A 13,891-nucleotide genomic window follows, 5' to 3' on the forward strand; every position below is an offset into this window, starting at 1 on the left:
ACACAAACAAAGGACATCACAATATACTACTATCTGCTTTTTCAATATGCTATATTTGAGTAAATACATTTATGTCACCATCATTGAAGAACATTCAATGAGCGGCCGCCAGATGCATCATATAGCACTTGAAAAATCAGCAATGGTTGAGATGTTGACATGTTTAAATTTGGCTCCTGTTACATGAAGAAAACGTGAGTGTATCAGTTAGATTAGGAATTACGTTCATGCTACATGGCTGTGGTTTCTTCTCCCTCTTCTTCTTTTTCTTTCCCTTTCAAGCGGCCAGATGGTGTGAATGGAACAGTTCTAGAAGGCAGAGATCCTGGCTTTCTGCAGATGAGCATCCTGGGGGGTGCAGACCTGTGCTCCCTTGGCTGCTGCTCACTGCTCACAGCGATGGAGGGAGTCAAGCCTGGAGCCTCCAGCGAGCCCCACAGCTTGGGTGAGGGTGGATCCAGCAACACTTAAAACAGCACTTACTTCAGGAATAAAACTTTGCTTTTTCTCTTTCGTTTATTTTCTTCAAATCTTAAGAATGGACTGGATCCCGAGGATACAGTAAAATAAACTGAGATTCAAATCCCAACTTGAAGAGGTAGACTGAGATGGAGAGCCCAGTTGTACTGGGTATTTCTACCTATTTATGTATTTCAACTTTACAACCATGTCTCCATTTTGTAGAGGAGGAAAGTGAACCACTGAAAAGAGAAAAGACAACTTGCCCAAGGTTATCCTGCTAAAGAGAGAGCACCAGGATTTTAACCAGGGCCCTTGGGGTGATAGGGACCAACCAAGCCTTGAAGTGCTTGCCTCTCCTAAAGTGTGGCCAATTAGCATCTCTTTGGTGTTGTTAAGAAACAGGAATAAGAACATCCTCCTCTATACAGGGTAGGGTGATGAGAGGAAGCAAGGAAACCATTCAGCTCTACCAGGCACACAGTGAGCACTCAGGACATATTTGTCACCATTAAATTTCAAGGGACTCCACCAAGAGAAATGCACATATCCCCCTCGAGACCTCCATTGAATCTGATTTGCCAGCTTCACCTTTGAGGAGTTCCACGGGATGCTCCTCAGTCACATGCAGGCAGCCACGATTCCAACTCTCAGGGTGAGCAGAGGGCCTGTGAGTGTGAGTCCACACTCCTTCAAGTGCCCCAGGGCTCCCTTCACACCCTGGGGTGCCACAGCCTGGGTGTCCCATGCTGACATCCTCCTCCCAGGCACAGAAGAGAGAACATGCTGAGGAGTAGCCCAGGCAGGGAATGGCCACATCTGGCCACAGAAACAGAGGTCTTCACTTTTCAGGATGGAATTCTAACTCATATTTTACTGGCGAGAAGATGTAAACTGGTCTAAGCTTTACCGAGGATAATTTGGGAATGGTATCAAAATTTAAATTTAAATGTGGGCTGGGGCTGTAGCTCAGTGGCAGAGCACTTGCATAGCATGTGTGAGGTGCTGGGTTCAATCCTTAGCACCACATAAAAATAAATAAAATAATAAATAAACAAAAATAAATAAATTGATTAAATAAAGGTATTCTGTCCATCTACAACTAGAAAAAAAATTCTTAAAAAATTTTTAAATGCACATGTCTCAAGACCTGCAAGTCCTGTTGAAAGAAATAACTTCAGCAAAGTTGATATATGCAGGAGATTGAAAGTTATCAAGCTAGATGTCCGTCCGTGTATCTATAAAATGATGTATCATGCTGACAATAAAAGAATGAGATAACTCCGTGCTGATAAAAAAAATACCAAGTTATAGATAACTTAAGTGAACTATCGAGATGTAGTACATAATCATCCGTATAAAATATATACACACTTGGGTATATATTTGACCAGCCTTTGGTGCGTTAGAATACTAGGCCAGGCGCTAACAGGATCTGCTCAGATATGCAGTGTCTGGACAGAGATGTGCAGGAACTGGGCTTTGTGGTGGAAGAGGAGGAGAGCTGAGAGGGTGAAGGAGATGAACACTTCACTCTGAGTGCTCCTGTACCTGTGGGAGGCTGTGGTGGTGGAGACCACCCATTCTCAGGGTCAGCAGAATGACAGATAGAGATTAAATGGAGCTCTTGCAGAGGTTCAGGGGAGGCCACAAGCTTCTCCAGAGCACCTGAGACTGATATCAACAACCTCTGATATGTAGGTGAGACTTTGGGCACAGAGTCATCATCCAGCAGTTCTGGAACTTCCAGATGCCCACAAGGGGCTGAGGGTGGAGGTGGCCCAGGCTCACGCCCCAGGCAGCAGCTGGAATCACACACCATCCTGCTCCTTTGGCGCCCACCCCTCCCCTCCATTTTGAAAGCTCTTTCAAGGTTTTTTGTTTTTGTTTTTGTTTTTAATCATAATTTTCCTTTCCTTTTCACAGAGTTGGGGTGTGTGGTATGAGGTCAAAGCCAGCCGTCCCCCTGCTGTGTGGCAGTGTTTGTGGGAGCTGTGCCCCTGACGTTGGCCATGGCTGGATCCATCAGGGTCCAGCCCACTGCAGCTCACAGCTCTGGGGAGAGCCCGGGAAAGGCGACCTTCACCGTGAAGGGCAAGACAGTGCTGCGGGCTGGGCCTCCTCCCTCCTCCCTTCCCTGCTCCCCTCTTCATTTCTCACTCTCCTGACGTCCCGCTCATTCTATTTCCTTACTTGTCATCTGTCTACCTCTACTAGGTGAGGGCACCAGTGAACCTGTTCTCACTGTTTTCTGCAGCATCAAGAACAGGACGCGGTAGGAAATAAAGGACCAATAAATGCCTGTTGATTGAACGACTGGATGGACGAACAGTCCAGAGTATGGGAGGAGGAGGAGAGAATGTAAATGAGGATAAGGCACCTGGGTCACCAGCCTGGCTTCTACTGCTTCCAGCTGGAAGGAGATGAGCACTGTCCCCATAGGGAGGGGGGCTGGTATTCCTCCCCACCCTCCTCCCCACCTTCTGCCAGTTGCCTCCCAGAGGCTGAAGCTGGACCACCCTCTGCAGGGTGTGGTATCAGGAGAGGGTGATGTTATCTCTGAAGTGACCTGATTGTAGGCAGCTCTGGTGGCTTTGTGTCCCACTTACCATGCCTTGGCACCACTGGCCATTTCTGCAATCAGGCAGTGGGTGAAAGGGGGACTGTTTCCCACAGTGAAGGCCAGCTTTCCCCGGGACTCTGCAGAATGGTGGCGATTGTCTGAGTTTCTGCCGGGCAGTCCCCTCTCCTTCCTCCTGTGGGCTACTCCCAGGTCCCTATGCCCGGCTGCTGGGCTGGGCTTCAGAGCTTCTTTTGGTCAATGGAATCCCAGCAAACACACCCAAACTGGAGACTTCCAGGCTAACCCATTTGCTTGCTTTGGACTAATGTTACCCCAAGGGAGGAGCGTACATGGCCACAGCTTTTCCAGAATGAAGGTACAATGGCCAGAGTTGGGGGCAATATATCACTGTGTGTATCACAGAAAACCCCAACCCTAGGTGTTTTAATAGAAAGTCAGAAGCTAATTTTCCCCATGCAGGGGTTTTAAGGCCAGGGCTAGTGCCCCAGCTGAGCACCACCATCGGGGACCCAGGCTCCTGTATCTTGCAGTTGCGCTGCCTTCAGCATGTGGTGCATGGTCCTAAGGATCTCAAGATGGCTGCTGCACATCCAGCCATGGCATCTGCTTCAGACAGGAAACTGAGGAGAGATTGGTAGAGGGGAAAAGGACAAAATCTCTCCCAGCAACACTTTGCCCTTGTAAACAGGAGAGGAGGACTCTCCATTGACTTCCACTAACATCTTGAAGGTCAGAAGTGAGCCATGGTGGCCACACCTGGCTGCAAGTCGGGCTGGGAAATTGAGCTTGCCTTATTGCCTCTGCAGTTAAGAAACAAGGGAATTGCCAAGTACTGAATAATGCACACCCCAGCACCTCAGCTTGCGCAGGCTCCCCGCCTCCTGCTGCTCACCGGCCTTCCATCTTGGTCCTAGATGTGTTTGTATTTCGTGCCCTGCTGTGGTGTGGGCCTGCTTTTATTCTCCCTAAGGTGGACGCAGTTTTGAAGTTTGCTCTTGAGTTTCTCTCCTTTTGACGGAGGCCTTCTAAGCTCCCAGGGGAACTGACTGCCAAGGACCCATGCTCCCAGCTACTTAGCTGCATATTTGCATCTAGTTTCTAATCTTATCTAGGGCAGGGACAATTTACAACTTGCTCAAATAAGCAATGGAAAGTTCCAGTCCATCTCTTACAAGTAACTTTCATGGCTGGGCATGGTGGAACGCACCTGCAATCCCAGAGACTCAGGAAGCTAAGGCAGGAGGATTGCAAGTTCGAGGCCAGTCTCAGCAACCTATGAGGCCCTAAGCAACTTAGCAAGACCCTGTCTCAAAATTAAAAACAAGAAGGGCTGGGAGTGAGGCTCAGCGGTAAAGTACCCATGTGTTCAATCCTCAATACAAAACAAACAAACATTAACAAAAATAATAATTTAAAAACATAGCTTTCATCATAGTAGCTGTCTTCTTGGAGTGGCCTTGGCTTAAAACTGAGGAAATATCCTTTTCTGTCTACTTTATTTGTCCTGTTTTTCCTTTTGATGGACACTGATAGTTTCATACCATTTTTCAAGGCAGGCTTTTGAAGTTTCAGGAGGTGACCTCTATTTACTACAATAAAATTAATGATTTATAGAAAGTCAGAATTCCACAATTCCCCTGAATGCCCCTTTTATCCCTCACTACTATGTCAAAATGGCACCCAGCATCCAATAAGGTTCAAAGGTCTGAATTGTGTAGCAAAATAAATCATTTTTAAAATCCCAGTAGTACTGTGTGGTGTGAGCATTCTTAACGTGAATTGAGTAAGGAGGAAGAGAGCAGATGCAGCCAACCTTGGCTGTGGATATTACTCAAGTTGATGTGGGCCAGAGAAGATTGGATATTTAATGTCAATGACACCATGAGCGAGGGTGAAAAATTCCAAGTTTTGATAGCAAGTAAGAAAACAAATTTTAGGTCCCATAGCCCCACCTGGTTCCCCCTCCCCCAACATCATTCTTCCTATTATCTTCCTCTTTCCCATTCTCCCTCCCCTCCTGCCTGCTGGTCCACTTTGGAGTCCACTGCTGGATGCTTAGCCAATTTTTTTTTCACAGGGCTCTAACTTTGGTTAGAGCACAGACATTCAAATATATGTGGAATGCTGGTCTCAAACTTGCTCATTTGAATGTACTTGACCTTGCACTTTACATCATCCAAATCTCTGAAATGGTCAGAGCTGGGCAGAGTTGTACATAGCCCGAGCCAACTTTCACATTGGAGGTGGTCTCTGCTCCAGGAGACCCGGGAATCCTGGAGAGGAAAGATCTATTCATGGCCTAGTGGAGTAAGCGCCCGTGGCCTGGCTGCTTGGATATATCAGCTACTGCAGGTGAACAAATTTATTTTGAGTTCCTACTGCTGAGTGCTGAGATACAATGATTCAGAAGATGGGATTCTGCCCTCCAGAGCTCATCAACTAAAGGAGGTGACTGACCCCAAAATAAATTATTTGCCCCTCTGGAAGAGCTCTGGTCCCTTAAGACCAGTTCTTCTTGAACTTGAATGCGTGAACAAATCCCCTGAGGTCCTGGTAAAAATGTCAGCTTGAATTTAGTAGGCTTGGGGTGAGCACTGAGATTCTGCTCGTCTAACAAGCTCCCAGGTGATGTTGTGCTGCTGGCCTGGGGCCACACTTTGAGTAGCATAGTCCTAAAGTTGGGTGTCAGCGAGGAGGAGGAAGCCTAGGGAGATGTTGAGCAAGAAATGCCCCAGGGAGCAATTAGCAGCTGCCCCTCCACACTGCAGAAGAATGTGGTTTCCATTCCAGCTAAGCATATAATCTATGCTTTACCCATGACCTAAGGACATTGTCACTGTGTTGGCACAATCCAAGGGAACATTTGCCAGCTGTGGACTGATGCGCCGTAACAGGACAGATGTTTGGAAAGGATGCTGCAAACCATTGCTCAGTGTTGGGAGTGGGTACCAGTTGGGACACTCCTGGTCTTCTTGGGACAGCCTCCTTTCCCTTTCCTATCTTCACTAGAAAAAGGAGCTCCGGGCACTTCGGATTCTGCAGCTCTTATTCTTTTTTCCCACCCCTCACCTGCTGACCCTTAAAGCTTACTTGTAATGATCAGAATTCTAAAGGCATGCAAACACAGGAGGTGCTCAATAAAAGCTTTAACAATCTTGAGCAGGAAACACATACACATTTTATGCTTTTTACTTTTTCAAATCCCAAAACCAGACTCCAGTGCCAATTTTGTATTTGTAGTAATCTCTTTTTATGTGTGTATGTGTGGTGCTGGGGATCCAACATAGGGCTTTGTGTGTGCTAAGCACTCGTTCTACCACTGGGCTCCCCAGCCAGTATGATAATTTGTTTTCAATTTTGTTCTTCTGAATCTCTGTTTAAAAAACTTTTCCTTGGGCTCAGGATGTGGCTCAAGTGGTAGCGCACTTGCCTGGCATGCGTGCGGCCCGGGTTCGATCCTCAGCACCACATACAAACAAAGATGCTGTGTCCGCTGATAACGAAAAATAAATGTTTAAAAAAATTTTAAAAAAATAAAAAAACTTTCTCTCACCACTCCTCCTTCCCCCTTTTTTTGAGGTACTGGGAATTGAACACAGGGCCTGTGCTGTTAAATATATCACTGAAATACACCCACTTTCTTTCCTCTACTTTCTTATAAAGGATCATGCCAGGGACCCACTCTCTGGAAAACTTTTGAGATATCAAGGAGTTCCCAGTCTCTGAAACTACAAATAGTTGATATTGTATGAGCTATCTCCAGCCATGCTAATGCCACATAACAAACAAGAACTCATGCAATATGCTTATTGCTCATGCATCTGGTAATTGGCTTGGAGATTCTATTGATGTTGGTGGGCTCGCTCACATATCTGAAGATAATGGTTGTCAGAATATCTAGGATGGTCCTGGCAGAACAATTGGGGCAGTTCTGCTTTGCAGTGTTGTGTCCTATCGCCCAACAGGATGTCCTTCATGGCAATGGTAGAGGTGCAAGAATACAAGCAGAGACATATGAGTGCTTGTCCCAGAGCCTCTACTGATATAATGTCTACTCAAATCCCATTTGTCATAGAAGGCCGTAGTGAGACCAAAGTCAGAGTGAGATGGCATTGCAAAGCTGTACTGGAAGGAGCTGGATTTTGACAGGGGAGAAAATATGGGGTGGTTCATGCAATGCATCTGCTTCAGCTTTCTCATGCACTGGAAGAACTTCACAGTCATAGTTAAGCTGATCCAAGCAACCTCTTTGCATCCAGCAAGCATCTACCCTTCTCTGCTCCCGGAAAGACAGAACAGCTGCAGAAAGTCAAGAGAAAACAAAGGCATCTGAGAGGACGAGAGCAACAGAGTATTTACCGACAATGCTCTATTCATAATCCACATTTAATTCAAACTCAAAAGGATGCATTTACAATCTGCCAGGCTTTAATATGCCCTCCCTTATGTGGCATCTCTGCAGCAGCAGAAATACCAAGCTTTCTGTCTCTTGCAAAAGCGAGGGCCTGAGCTCGCAAGGTAAACAAAGGGTAATGAAACAGCAAATGGCAGAGTGTTGAGTTGTGGGGAGGTGTCTAGCGGCATGCCACGGGGACATGTTTTCATTCTGGTCTCATTTAACATCTTCATTAATGATCTGGAAGAGGGCAGAAACAGCACATTAATTATAATCACGAGTGATGCTAAACTGGGATCTGTTGCCTGCACCACAGGAAGGGACTCTAAAAGGACCAGGCAGAAGAGGGAGCCAGCTTGGACCAGCACAGGAGGAGGCCACCAGTCTCTGGGAGGCAATGAGGCCAAAAGACAAAGAAGCTGCTGGAAACAACCTATGGGATTTGCAAATAAACCAGAAAGAGGAAAAAGTTCGCATCAGGAAGATGGCATCGGGAAACTAGACACAAGCAAGAAGGGACAGTGGAGGGAGAGAGGCACATTGCTTGAAGTCCAAGCAGGAGAGGGGAATGGCTGTTAACCCTTCCTTCCTAGCCTCCTTCTCCCCCCGACTAGGTCAAGGACTCACGAGGGTGTGATGTGTGTTGACCGGTTTCTGCTGTCTCTCCAGCACCTAGAATTAGCCCCTGGACGTGAAAGTCCCTTAATAAATAACTATTAAGTGAATTCCTAAATTCCTGAATGAGAAATGCAGTATGGCTTTCAAAGAAGCAATCCAAAGAAGGTTTCTCTCCATAAGGTGCCAACCAGTGCAAAGATGGATGAAAACAAAACAAGCCCAAAACAAAATACTGAGCGTGGTGCAGAAACAAACAGGGGACACACGCAGAGAAGCCATCCGGACAGCAGAGACCCTGGGTCCTACTGCAAATAGTGGACTCCGCCAGGGCAGGCAGGGTCTGTGGGTGCCTGGTGCCATGCTGAATGCTTTGAAGTGCCTTCTGCTTATCATCACTATAAGGTAGGTGCGATCTTTGCTCCTGCTTTATATTCAAGGTGCAGAGATTAAGTACATTTCTCCAAGGTCCCGAAGTGACAGTAGTTGATCACATCACGTCCATGGTTTTACTACCTTACTCTGCCTGCTGCAAGGGCTCCAGGGAGAGGGTGGGACCTGAGAAGGAGGGAGGGAGGGAGAGAGAGAGAGAGAGAGAGAGAGAGAGAGAGAGAGAGAGAGAGAGAGAGAGAGAGAGAGAGAGAGAGAGAGAGAGAGAGAGAGAGAGAGAGAGAGAGAGAGAGAAGGGAGGGAGGGAGGGAGAGGGAGGGAGGGGGAGAGAACAGAGGAAAAGTAAACAAGCGCAGTCAAAGTGACACTAGGGACTCCTCCCAGCTTCCTGCAGTAGCCCCGCCCAGTGGGAACAGGAGCCGACTCCACAGGGCCCCTCGCCCTGCCTGTGGCTACAAGAAACCATCTGTAGTCTTTCTTTTCTTTTTTATTCTTTCCCTTCTCATCTCTCTGTTATGTAAGTAAAAATCCAGAAACAGATGCAATGTTTTGCAATGTTTTGTATCTGTGCTCTCCATTATTTTCTCTACATTCCGTAGACAGATGAGTGCACACTTCTGTCATTTGTGCTTATTGAAAGCTGGATACACGAAATCCCACACGTCTACTGTACTTCAGAGGTGACTGGAGGGACTTCCAGGAGAAATTGTGTTTACAGGAGTTTTTTTTTTCCTCCAACACTTTGACCCTACAGCACAGCCCCAATGTCCTGTGCTGCTCCATGAAATTGCTCTATGTTAGTTAGTGTTGGGGCTCGGGGTACTGATTTTGAAGTCGTCATTTGTTTTGTCTGGTGCTTACTATGTGAATTCTGGAAGGTCATCAATTTTGACTTCTGTAATCACCAGCATTTAGGGAGGCATCATGGTCCCCAGTCCCCAGTGGGAAAGATTGAAAATAAGGTAGAAACCAACTGTGACTGGAGAGAGAATTCTAGCAGCATCAAGAAACTGGGTCCAACCCCTAGATACATAAAGGTGTTCTGGTTTCTGACATTTGTCCTTCTGAAAGTTTCTTCCCCAAATTACTAACTTTGCTTTCTCTTTTGCCTTCTTCAAATTGAAGTTCTATCTCTTACAAGGACCTTAGGGTCAATCTGTCTCATTTTAAACATTCTAGGCTTTGATTTGGAGATTCTAACACTAATACTGATAGAAGTCAATACAGAAGTGTTCTGGGGGACAAAGGGAGGTCATTGCTTCAGATGATTCTGGGTTCCTCTAGAGATGCTAAGAACTGACTCTCTCCAACTTTGATACCAAAATAGTGAATATATGCCATAAACAGAAAGTCTTAATGCTGATGCAGGAAGGTCTAAAAAATTGCTCTCCACCAATCCAGATAATAAAAGAAAGGCATTTTCCAAAGTGTATTCCAGTTAGAATGTGGTGATTGGTTCATTTTGGGAATGAAAGGGGGTGTCTTTAGCAAACATTTAGGGACAGAGGATGTAAAACAGGGCTGGTCACCCTACATGAAGTGCACTTCAACAAAGAGATTCCTTGATGCAATAGGTTTGGAAACTGTATGCTAAACTTCCTGTAGAGAGTCAAACAGCCTTCTGTTAAATGCATTGAGTATTATAGTAAAGATAAATGTCACCTAAGCCAGCCTCTCCCAAATTGATTTATTTGCAAAATCTTTATTTTCAATAATGTTTACTACTATCCCAATGACCCAGTGTTCCAGAGAACATACTTCAGAAAACGTTGACTTTAAATAAGTCTGATTCAGATAAAGTATGACTTTCTACCTGCCTGAATGACCTGTATCTAGAAGCCTCCAAAACAAAAATACTTTCCCACCACATTTCTCTTTGATTACAAATTCTACTACTTTTTCCTCCTTTAAGGACTTTTTAAAGGATACACAATTATAATGGGGTTAGGCATTATGTCATCTGGAAGGAATAACTCATTAGCTAGCTAAACATTAGAGATAATTAGTTTATCTAAATAGCCACTTACCACCCATTGATTCCGATTGGGGACGGGGTCCCCCAGGAATTGTCTTCACAGGAGGAGTGGAAGAGAAAGGGTCTGGAGTACGGGATGCTGGCCTTCCCTGTGCTACAGGATGTCATGGCGGGTCTAGATCCACATAGTTCTCAACCCTCACTCCACCAGGACCATTTGTCTACCTTTGTGCCCTGTGTGTCAGCTTTTTCACTGCTGTCACTAAAAAACCCTACAACAACTGGAGAGGAGGGAAAGTTTATTGGGGGGCTCACTTTTTCAGGGGTCTCAGTCCATGGACAGTGGACTCCATTTCTCTGGGCTCGAGGTGAGGCAGAACATCATGGCAGAGGGAAGAAGCTCACGTGATGATCACACAGCAGAGACTCCACTCTCCAGATATAAAATATATAACCCAAAGACACAGCCCAGTGACCCACCTCCTCCAGCCACACCCCACCTGCCTTCAACTAACCACTCAGTTAATCCCATCAGGGGATTAATCCACTGATTGGGTTGAACCTCCCATAACCCAATTATTTTTCCTCTGAACCTTCTTTAATTGTTTCACACATGAACTTTTGAGCGACACGTCAAATTCAAACAATAACATGTCCCTGTATTTCGAGTTTTAAAAAGTATTGTCTCCCTAAAAAAGTAAACTAACTTAGTAATGTCATTTATAGACTTTCACCCTCTTCCTTCTGAAAATACTCCCCTCTGACTCCAACCATGAGGTCCTTGAAAGGGTTTCTATGATCTTCCCAAAACACACATTTTTGTTCATAGTGAATACTGTAGGGGTGGAACCCTGGACCAATCTGGACCAATTGGAGGACTTTCCTGGAGCTTCAGACATTGAGGCAGAGTGAGCAAGCCTCGGGCCCCACAGAGCAGACACAGCTGATGGATAGGGGAGCTGCCGGCAGCTGCGCGTCCAGCTACCTGGAGGAAGCTGATTGCTTCCTTTGAATGTGTTCCTCAAAGCTCCTGTGTCCAAAACTTTAGCCTCAAGATTGTGGTATTGGGAGGGGATTAGGTCATGTGGGCTGTGCCCATGCAGATGGATTAATGCAATTATTTCAAAACTGAATTCCTTATAAAAGGATGACTTCCATCCCCCCCACCCCTCTCCCTTCTGTGGTGGCCCTCATGCGATGCAGACCCTTGATCTTGGACTTCCCAGTTTCTAGAACAGGTTCCTTATCAATTACCCAGACTAGTATTCTGTCACAGCAGCACAAAACTAATTCAGACACAGCCTTAGAACAGGGCTTCTCGTTTCCTGCTGACACTTGAGGTCTAAGAATTGTTTGGGGAGGCTGCTCTCTGCGCAGTAGGAGGTTCACAGCACCCTTGCCTCTGTGCAGAGAGGCCAGCACATCTTCCCCTCTTTGTGATAACCAAGATGTCTCCAGGTATTTCCAATGTTCCTGGGCAGGGGACACGGATTTCTCTCCATTCCTTCTTGAGGACCACTAGTCGAGAGCATGAAGCCAACACTCTGAGAAGAGCACAGGTGAGGGACAGGCAAGGAGATCATGTCCTGGTGACATTGAAGGCCCTGGCTCCAGCAGTCCCTGAGGCTCAGCACACTTCAGTTCTTCCTGTGGATTGATTTCATGAGCCAATTAGCTCCACTTTTTTTCTCTCTCTCTAAGCTGGCTCAAGTTGAATTTCTCTAGTTGCACACAAGTGTACTCTGTTAATCTATAATTTCCATTAGTTTTTTTTGAAACAAACTGAAAATAACGTGCTTCCTTGTCTCCTCCTCCAGCCCAGCAGCAGGTCCTTGATTACCCTCACAGTCCACCCCTACACTGGTGTAGTGGGGCCTGAGGTAGTAAAAGTGAACCCTTGGCATCACCTCGTGTGCCCACCATCCCACCTCCCCTAAAGCAAATGACAAAGCTCTTTCCTTCCTGGAGGGAGCAGCAGAAGTGGGTTTTGAGGTGATGAGGGGTGGGCGATGGTACGGAAAGGGAAAGCATGTTTTTCTTTAGTGGTGAGAAAAAGCTAAACAAAATATAGAAGAATAGAAAGTTGATACCTCCATGTCAAGTGCTGCAAAATTAGACCAGGGAAGGGATTTTTACTGCTTTTTTTCTTAGATCACTTTTACCTCTCCTAATTTAGGCAAAGCAGAGATGCTCCTTCTTTTATTCAGTGTACACTCAGGTCAAAGAGAAACAAACCGACCATTTTAAAATTGGTGCTCTTGAGAAGGCAGAGGAGCAAGCCGTGGGTAATGGCAAGCAAAGTTCACTGATCAAAATAGAAGAAAGACCAAAAAATGACCCTTTCCATAAATATCTTCCCTCCTTCCTCCCGAATCTATTTTTCCTTCCACCATTTTTTTTTTGGCCTCTCCCTCTGTCATTCTGTGCCCCATTAAAGGAGGATCGCAGGCTCATTCCACAGTCAACTATTAGCTGATAAGGCTTAACAACTCCCAGTAGGTATTTGCATTTTAATAGAGAATTATTGAAGACCAAAAAGCCTTCAGAGGCCACAAGAACAAAGCACAGAGTTGAAAGCTCTGAAGTGATATTTGGGGGAGCAGAGAATGGTCCAGTTTCTTCTCAAGTTTCACTGTTTTTTTTAATGCCCTCTCCCAAGTCCCCCGATTGTCTGAACCCTGTTGTGGTGGTCTTCCCTCGCACCCTGACTCCTGTGCCATCTCCACGAACACAGTGTCTTGTCTGTGGGCTTCCTGAAGGAGAGCGTCTTTCACTGAGCGCAGATTCCGATGAGTGCTCCTGACCAGGGAAGAACAGCTCTCAGGTGGGAGGAGACCGCGGGAGGGCAAATGGCCTGAGGAAAAGGTCACCAGGAGATGGTGGTTGGGTTGGAGCCCAAGTGGAAAAGGTCAGAAGAGATGAGGAAAAAAGAGACAAGTGGAGAATTTGGGATGGATGATGGTTTATATGGAAGTCTGGCTGGTGAGGAGTTCATGGTACATGGACTTTCAGATTAAGGGTGCTTAATGTTATTTCATTTTAGGTGTATGTGGACTGCTGAGTTCACAGTCGTCCACTGCTGTGGTTTGTATGAGTTTGTCCCCCACAGCTTTGTGTGTTAGGGACTTGGTCCTCAGTGGGTAATGTGAGAGGTGCTGGGACCTTCAAGAGGAAAGGTCGAATGAAGGTGATTATGTCATTGGAGATGCTGCCTTTGGAAGAATTAGTGAGGTTCTCATGGAACCTCAAATAGCTCCCTCCAGCATGGATTGTTGTAAAGAGAACAACCTGACCCCTTCCACTCTCTGGCTTCCTGTCATACCATGTGATCTCTCCCTCCTCCCATGACTACCTCTGCCATCTTGTTGCCTCGCCAAAGGGGCCATCTCCAGAAACAATGGACCCACACAATCATGGATTTTCCATCCAAAATCATAGCTAAATAAGTCTATTTTCTTTATAAAAGTTTTTC

General features: G+C 46.0%; 1 protein-coding gene across 5 annotated transcripts in view; it reads right to left on the reverse strand.

The window, feature by feature from the left end:
- Positions 1 to 281: 281 nt before the first annotated feature.
- The window catches only part of LOC308633837 (thymocyte selection-associated high mobility group box protein TOX-like), a 65,808-nt gene continuing 52,198 nt past the window's right edge, over positions 282 to 13,891 (reverse strand). For 2 of the 5 annotated variants that reach the window (XR_014018885.1, XR_014018886.1), the window contains one exon: positions 8,398 to 8,612. Coding sequence is in view for 1 of the 5 variants with exons in the window: in XM_081266985.1 (XP_081123111.1) it covers positions 660 to 701 (42 nt within the window). In the remaining 4 variants the exon portion in view is untranslated. Of the gene's footprint in view, positions 702 to 7,494; positions 7,680 to 8,397; positions 8,613 to 13,891 lie in introns of those variants that run through there. The other 3 variants (XM_081266985.1, XR_014018883.1, XR_014018884.1) reach the window with 3 other exon arrangements.

This window comes from Spermophilus citellus, assembly GCF_964194105.1.
Source record: "Spermophilus citellus genome assembly, chromosome: 15".
Lineage (NCBI taxonomy): Eukaryota > Metazoa > Chordata > Mammalia > Rodentia > Sciuridae > Spermophilus > Spermophilus citellus.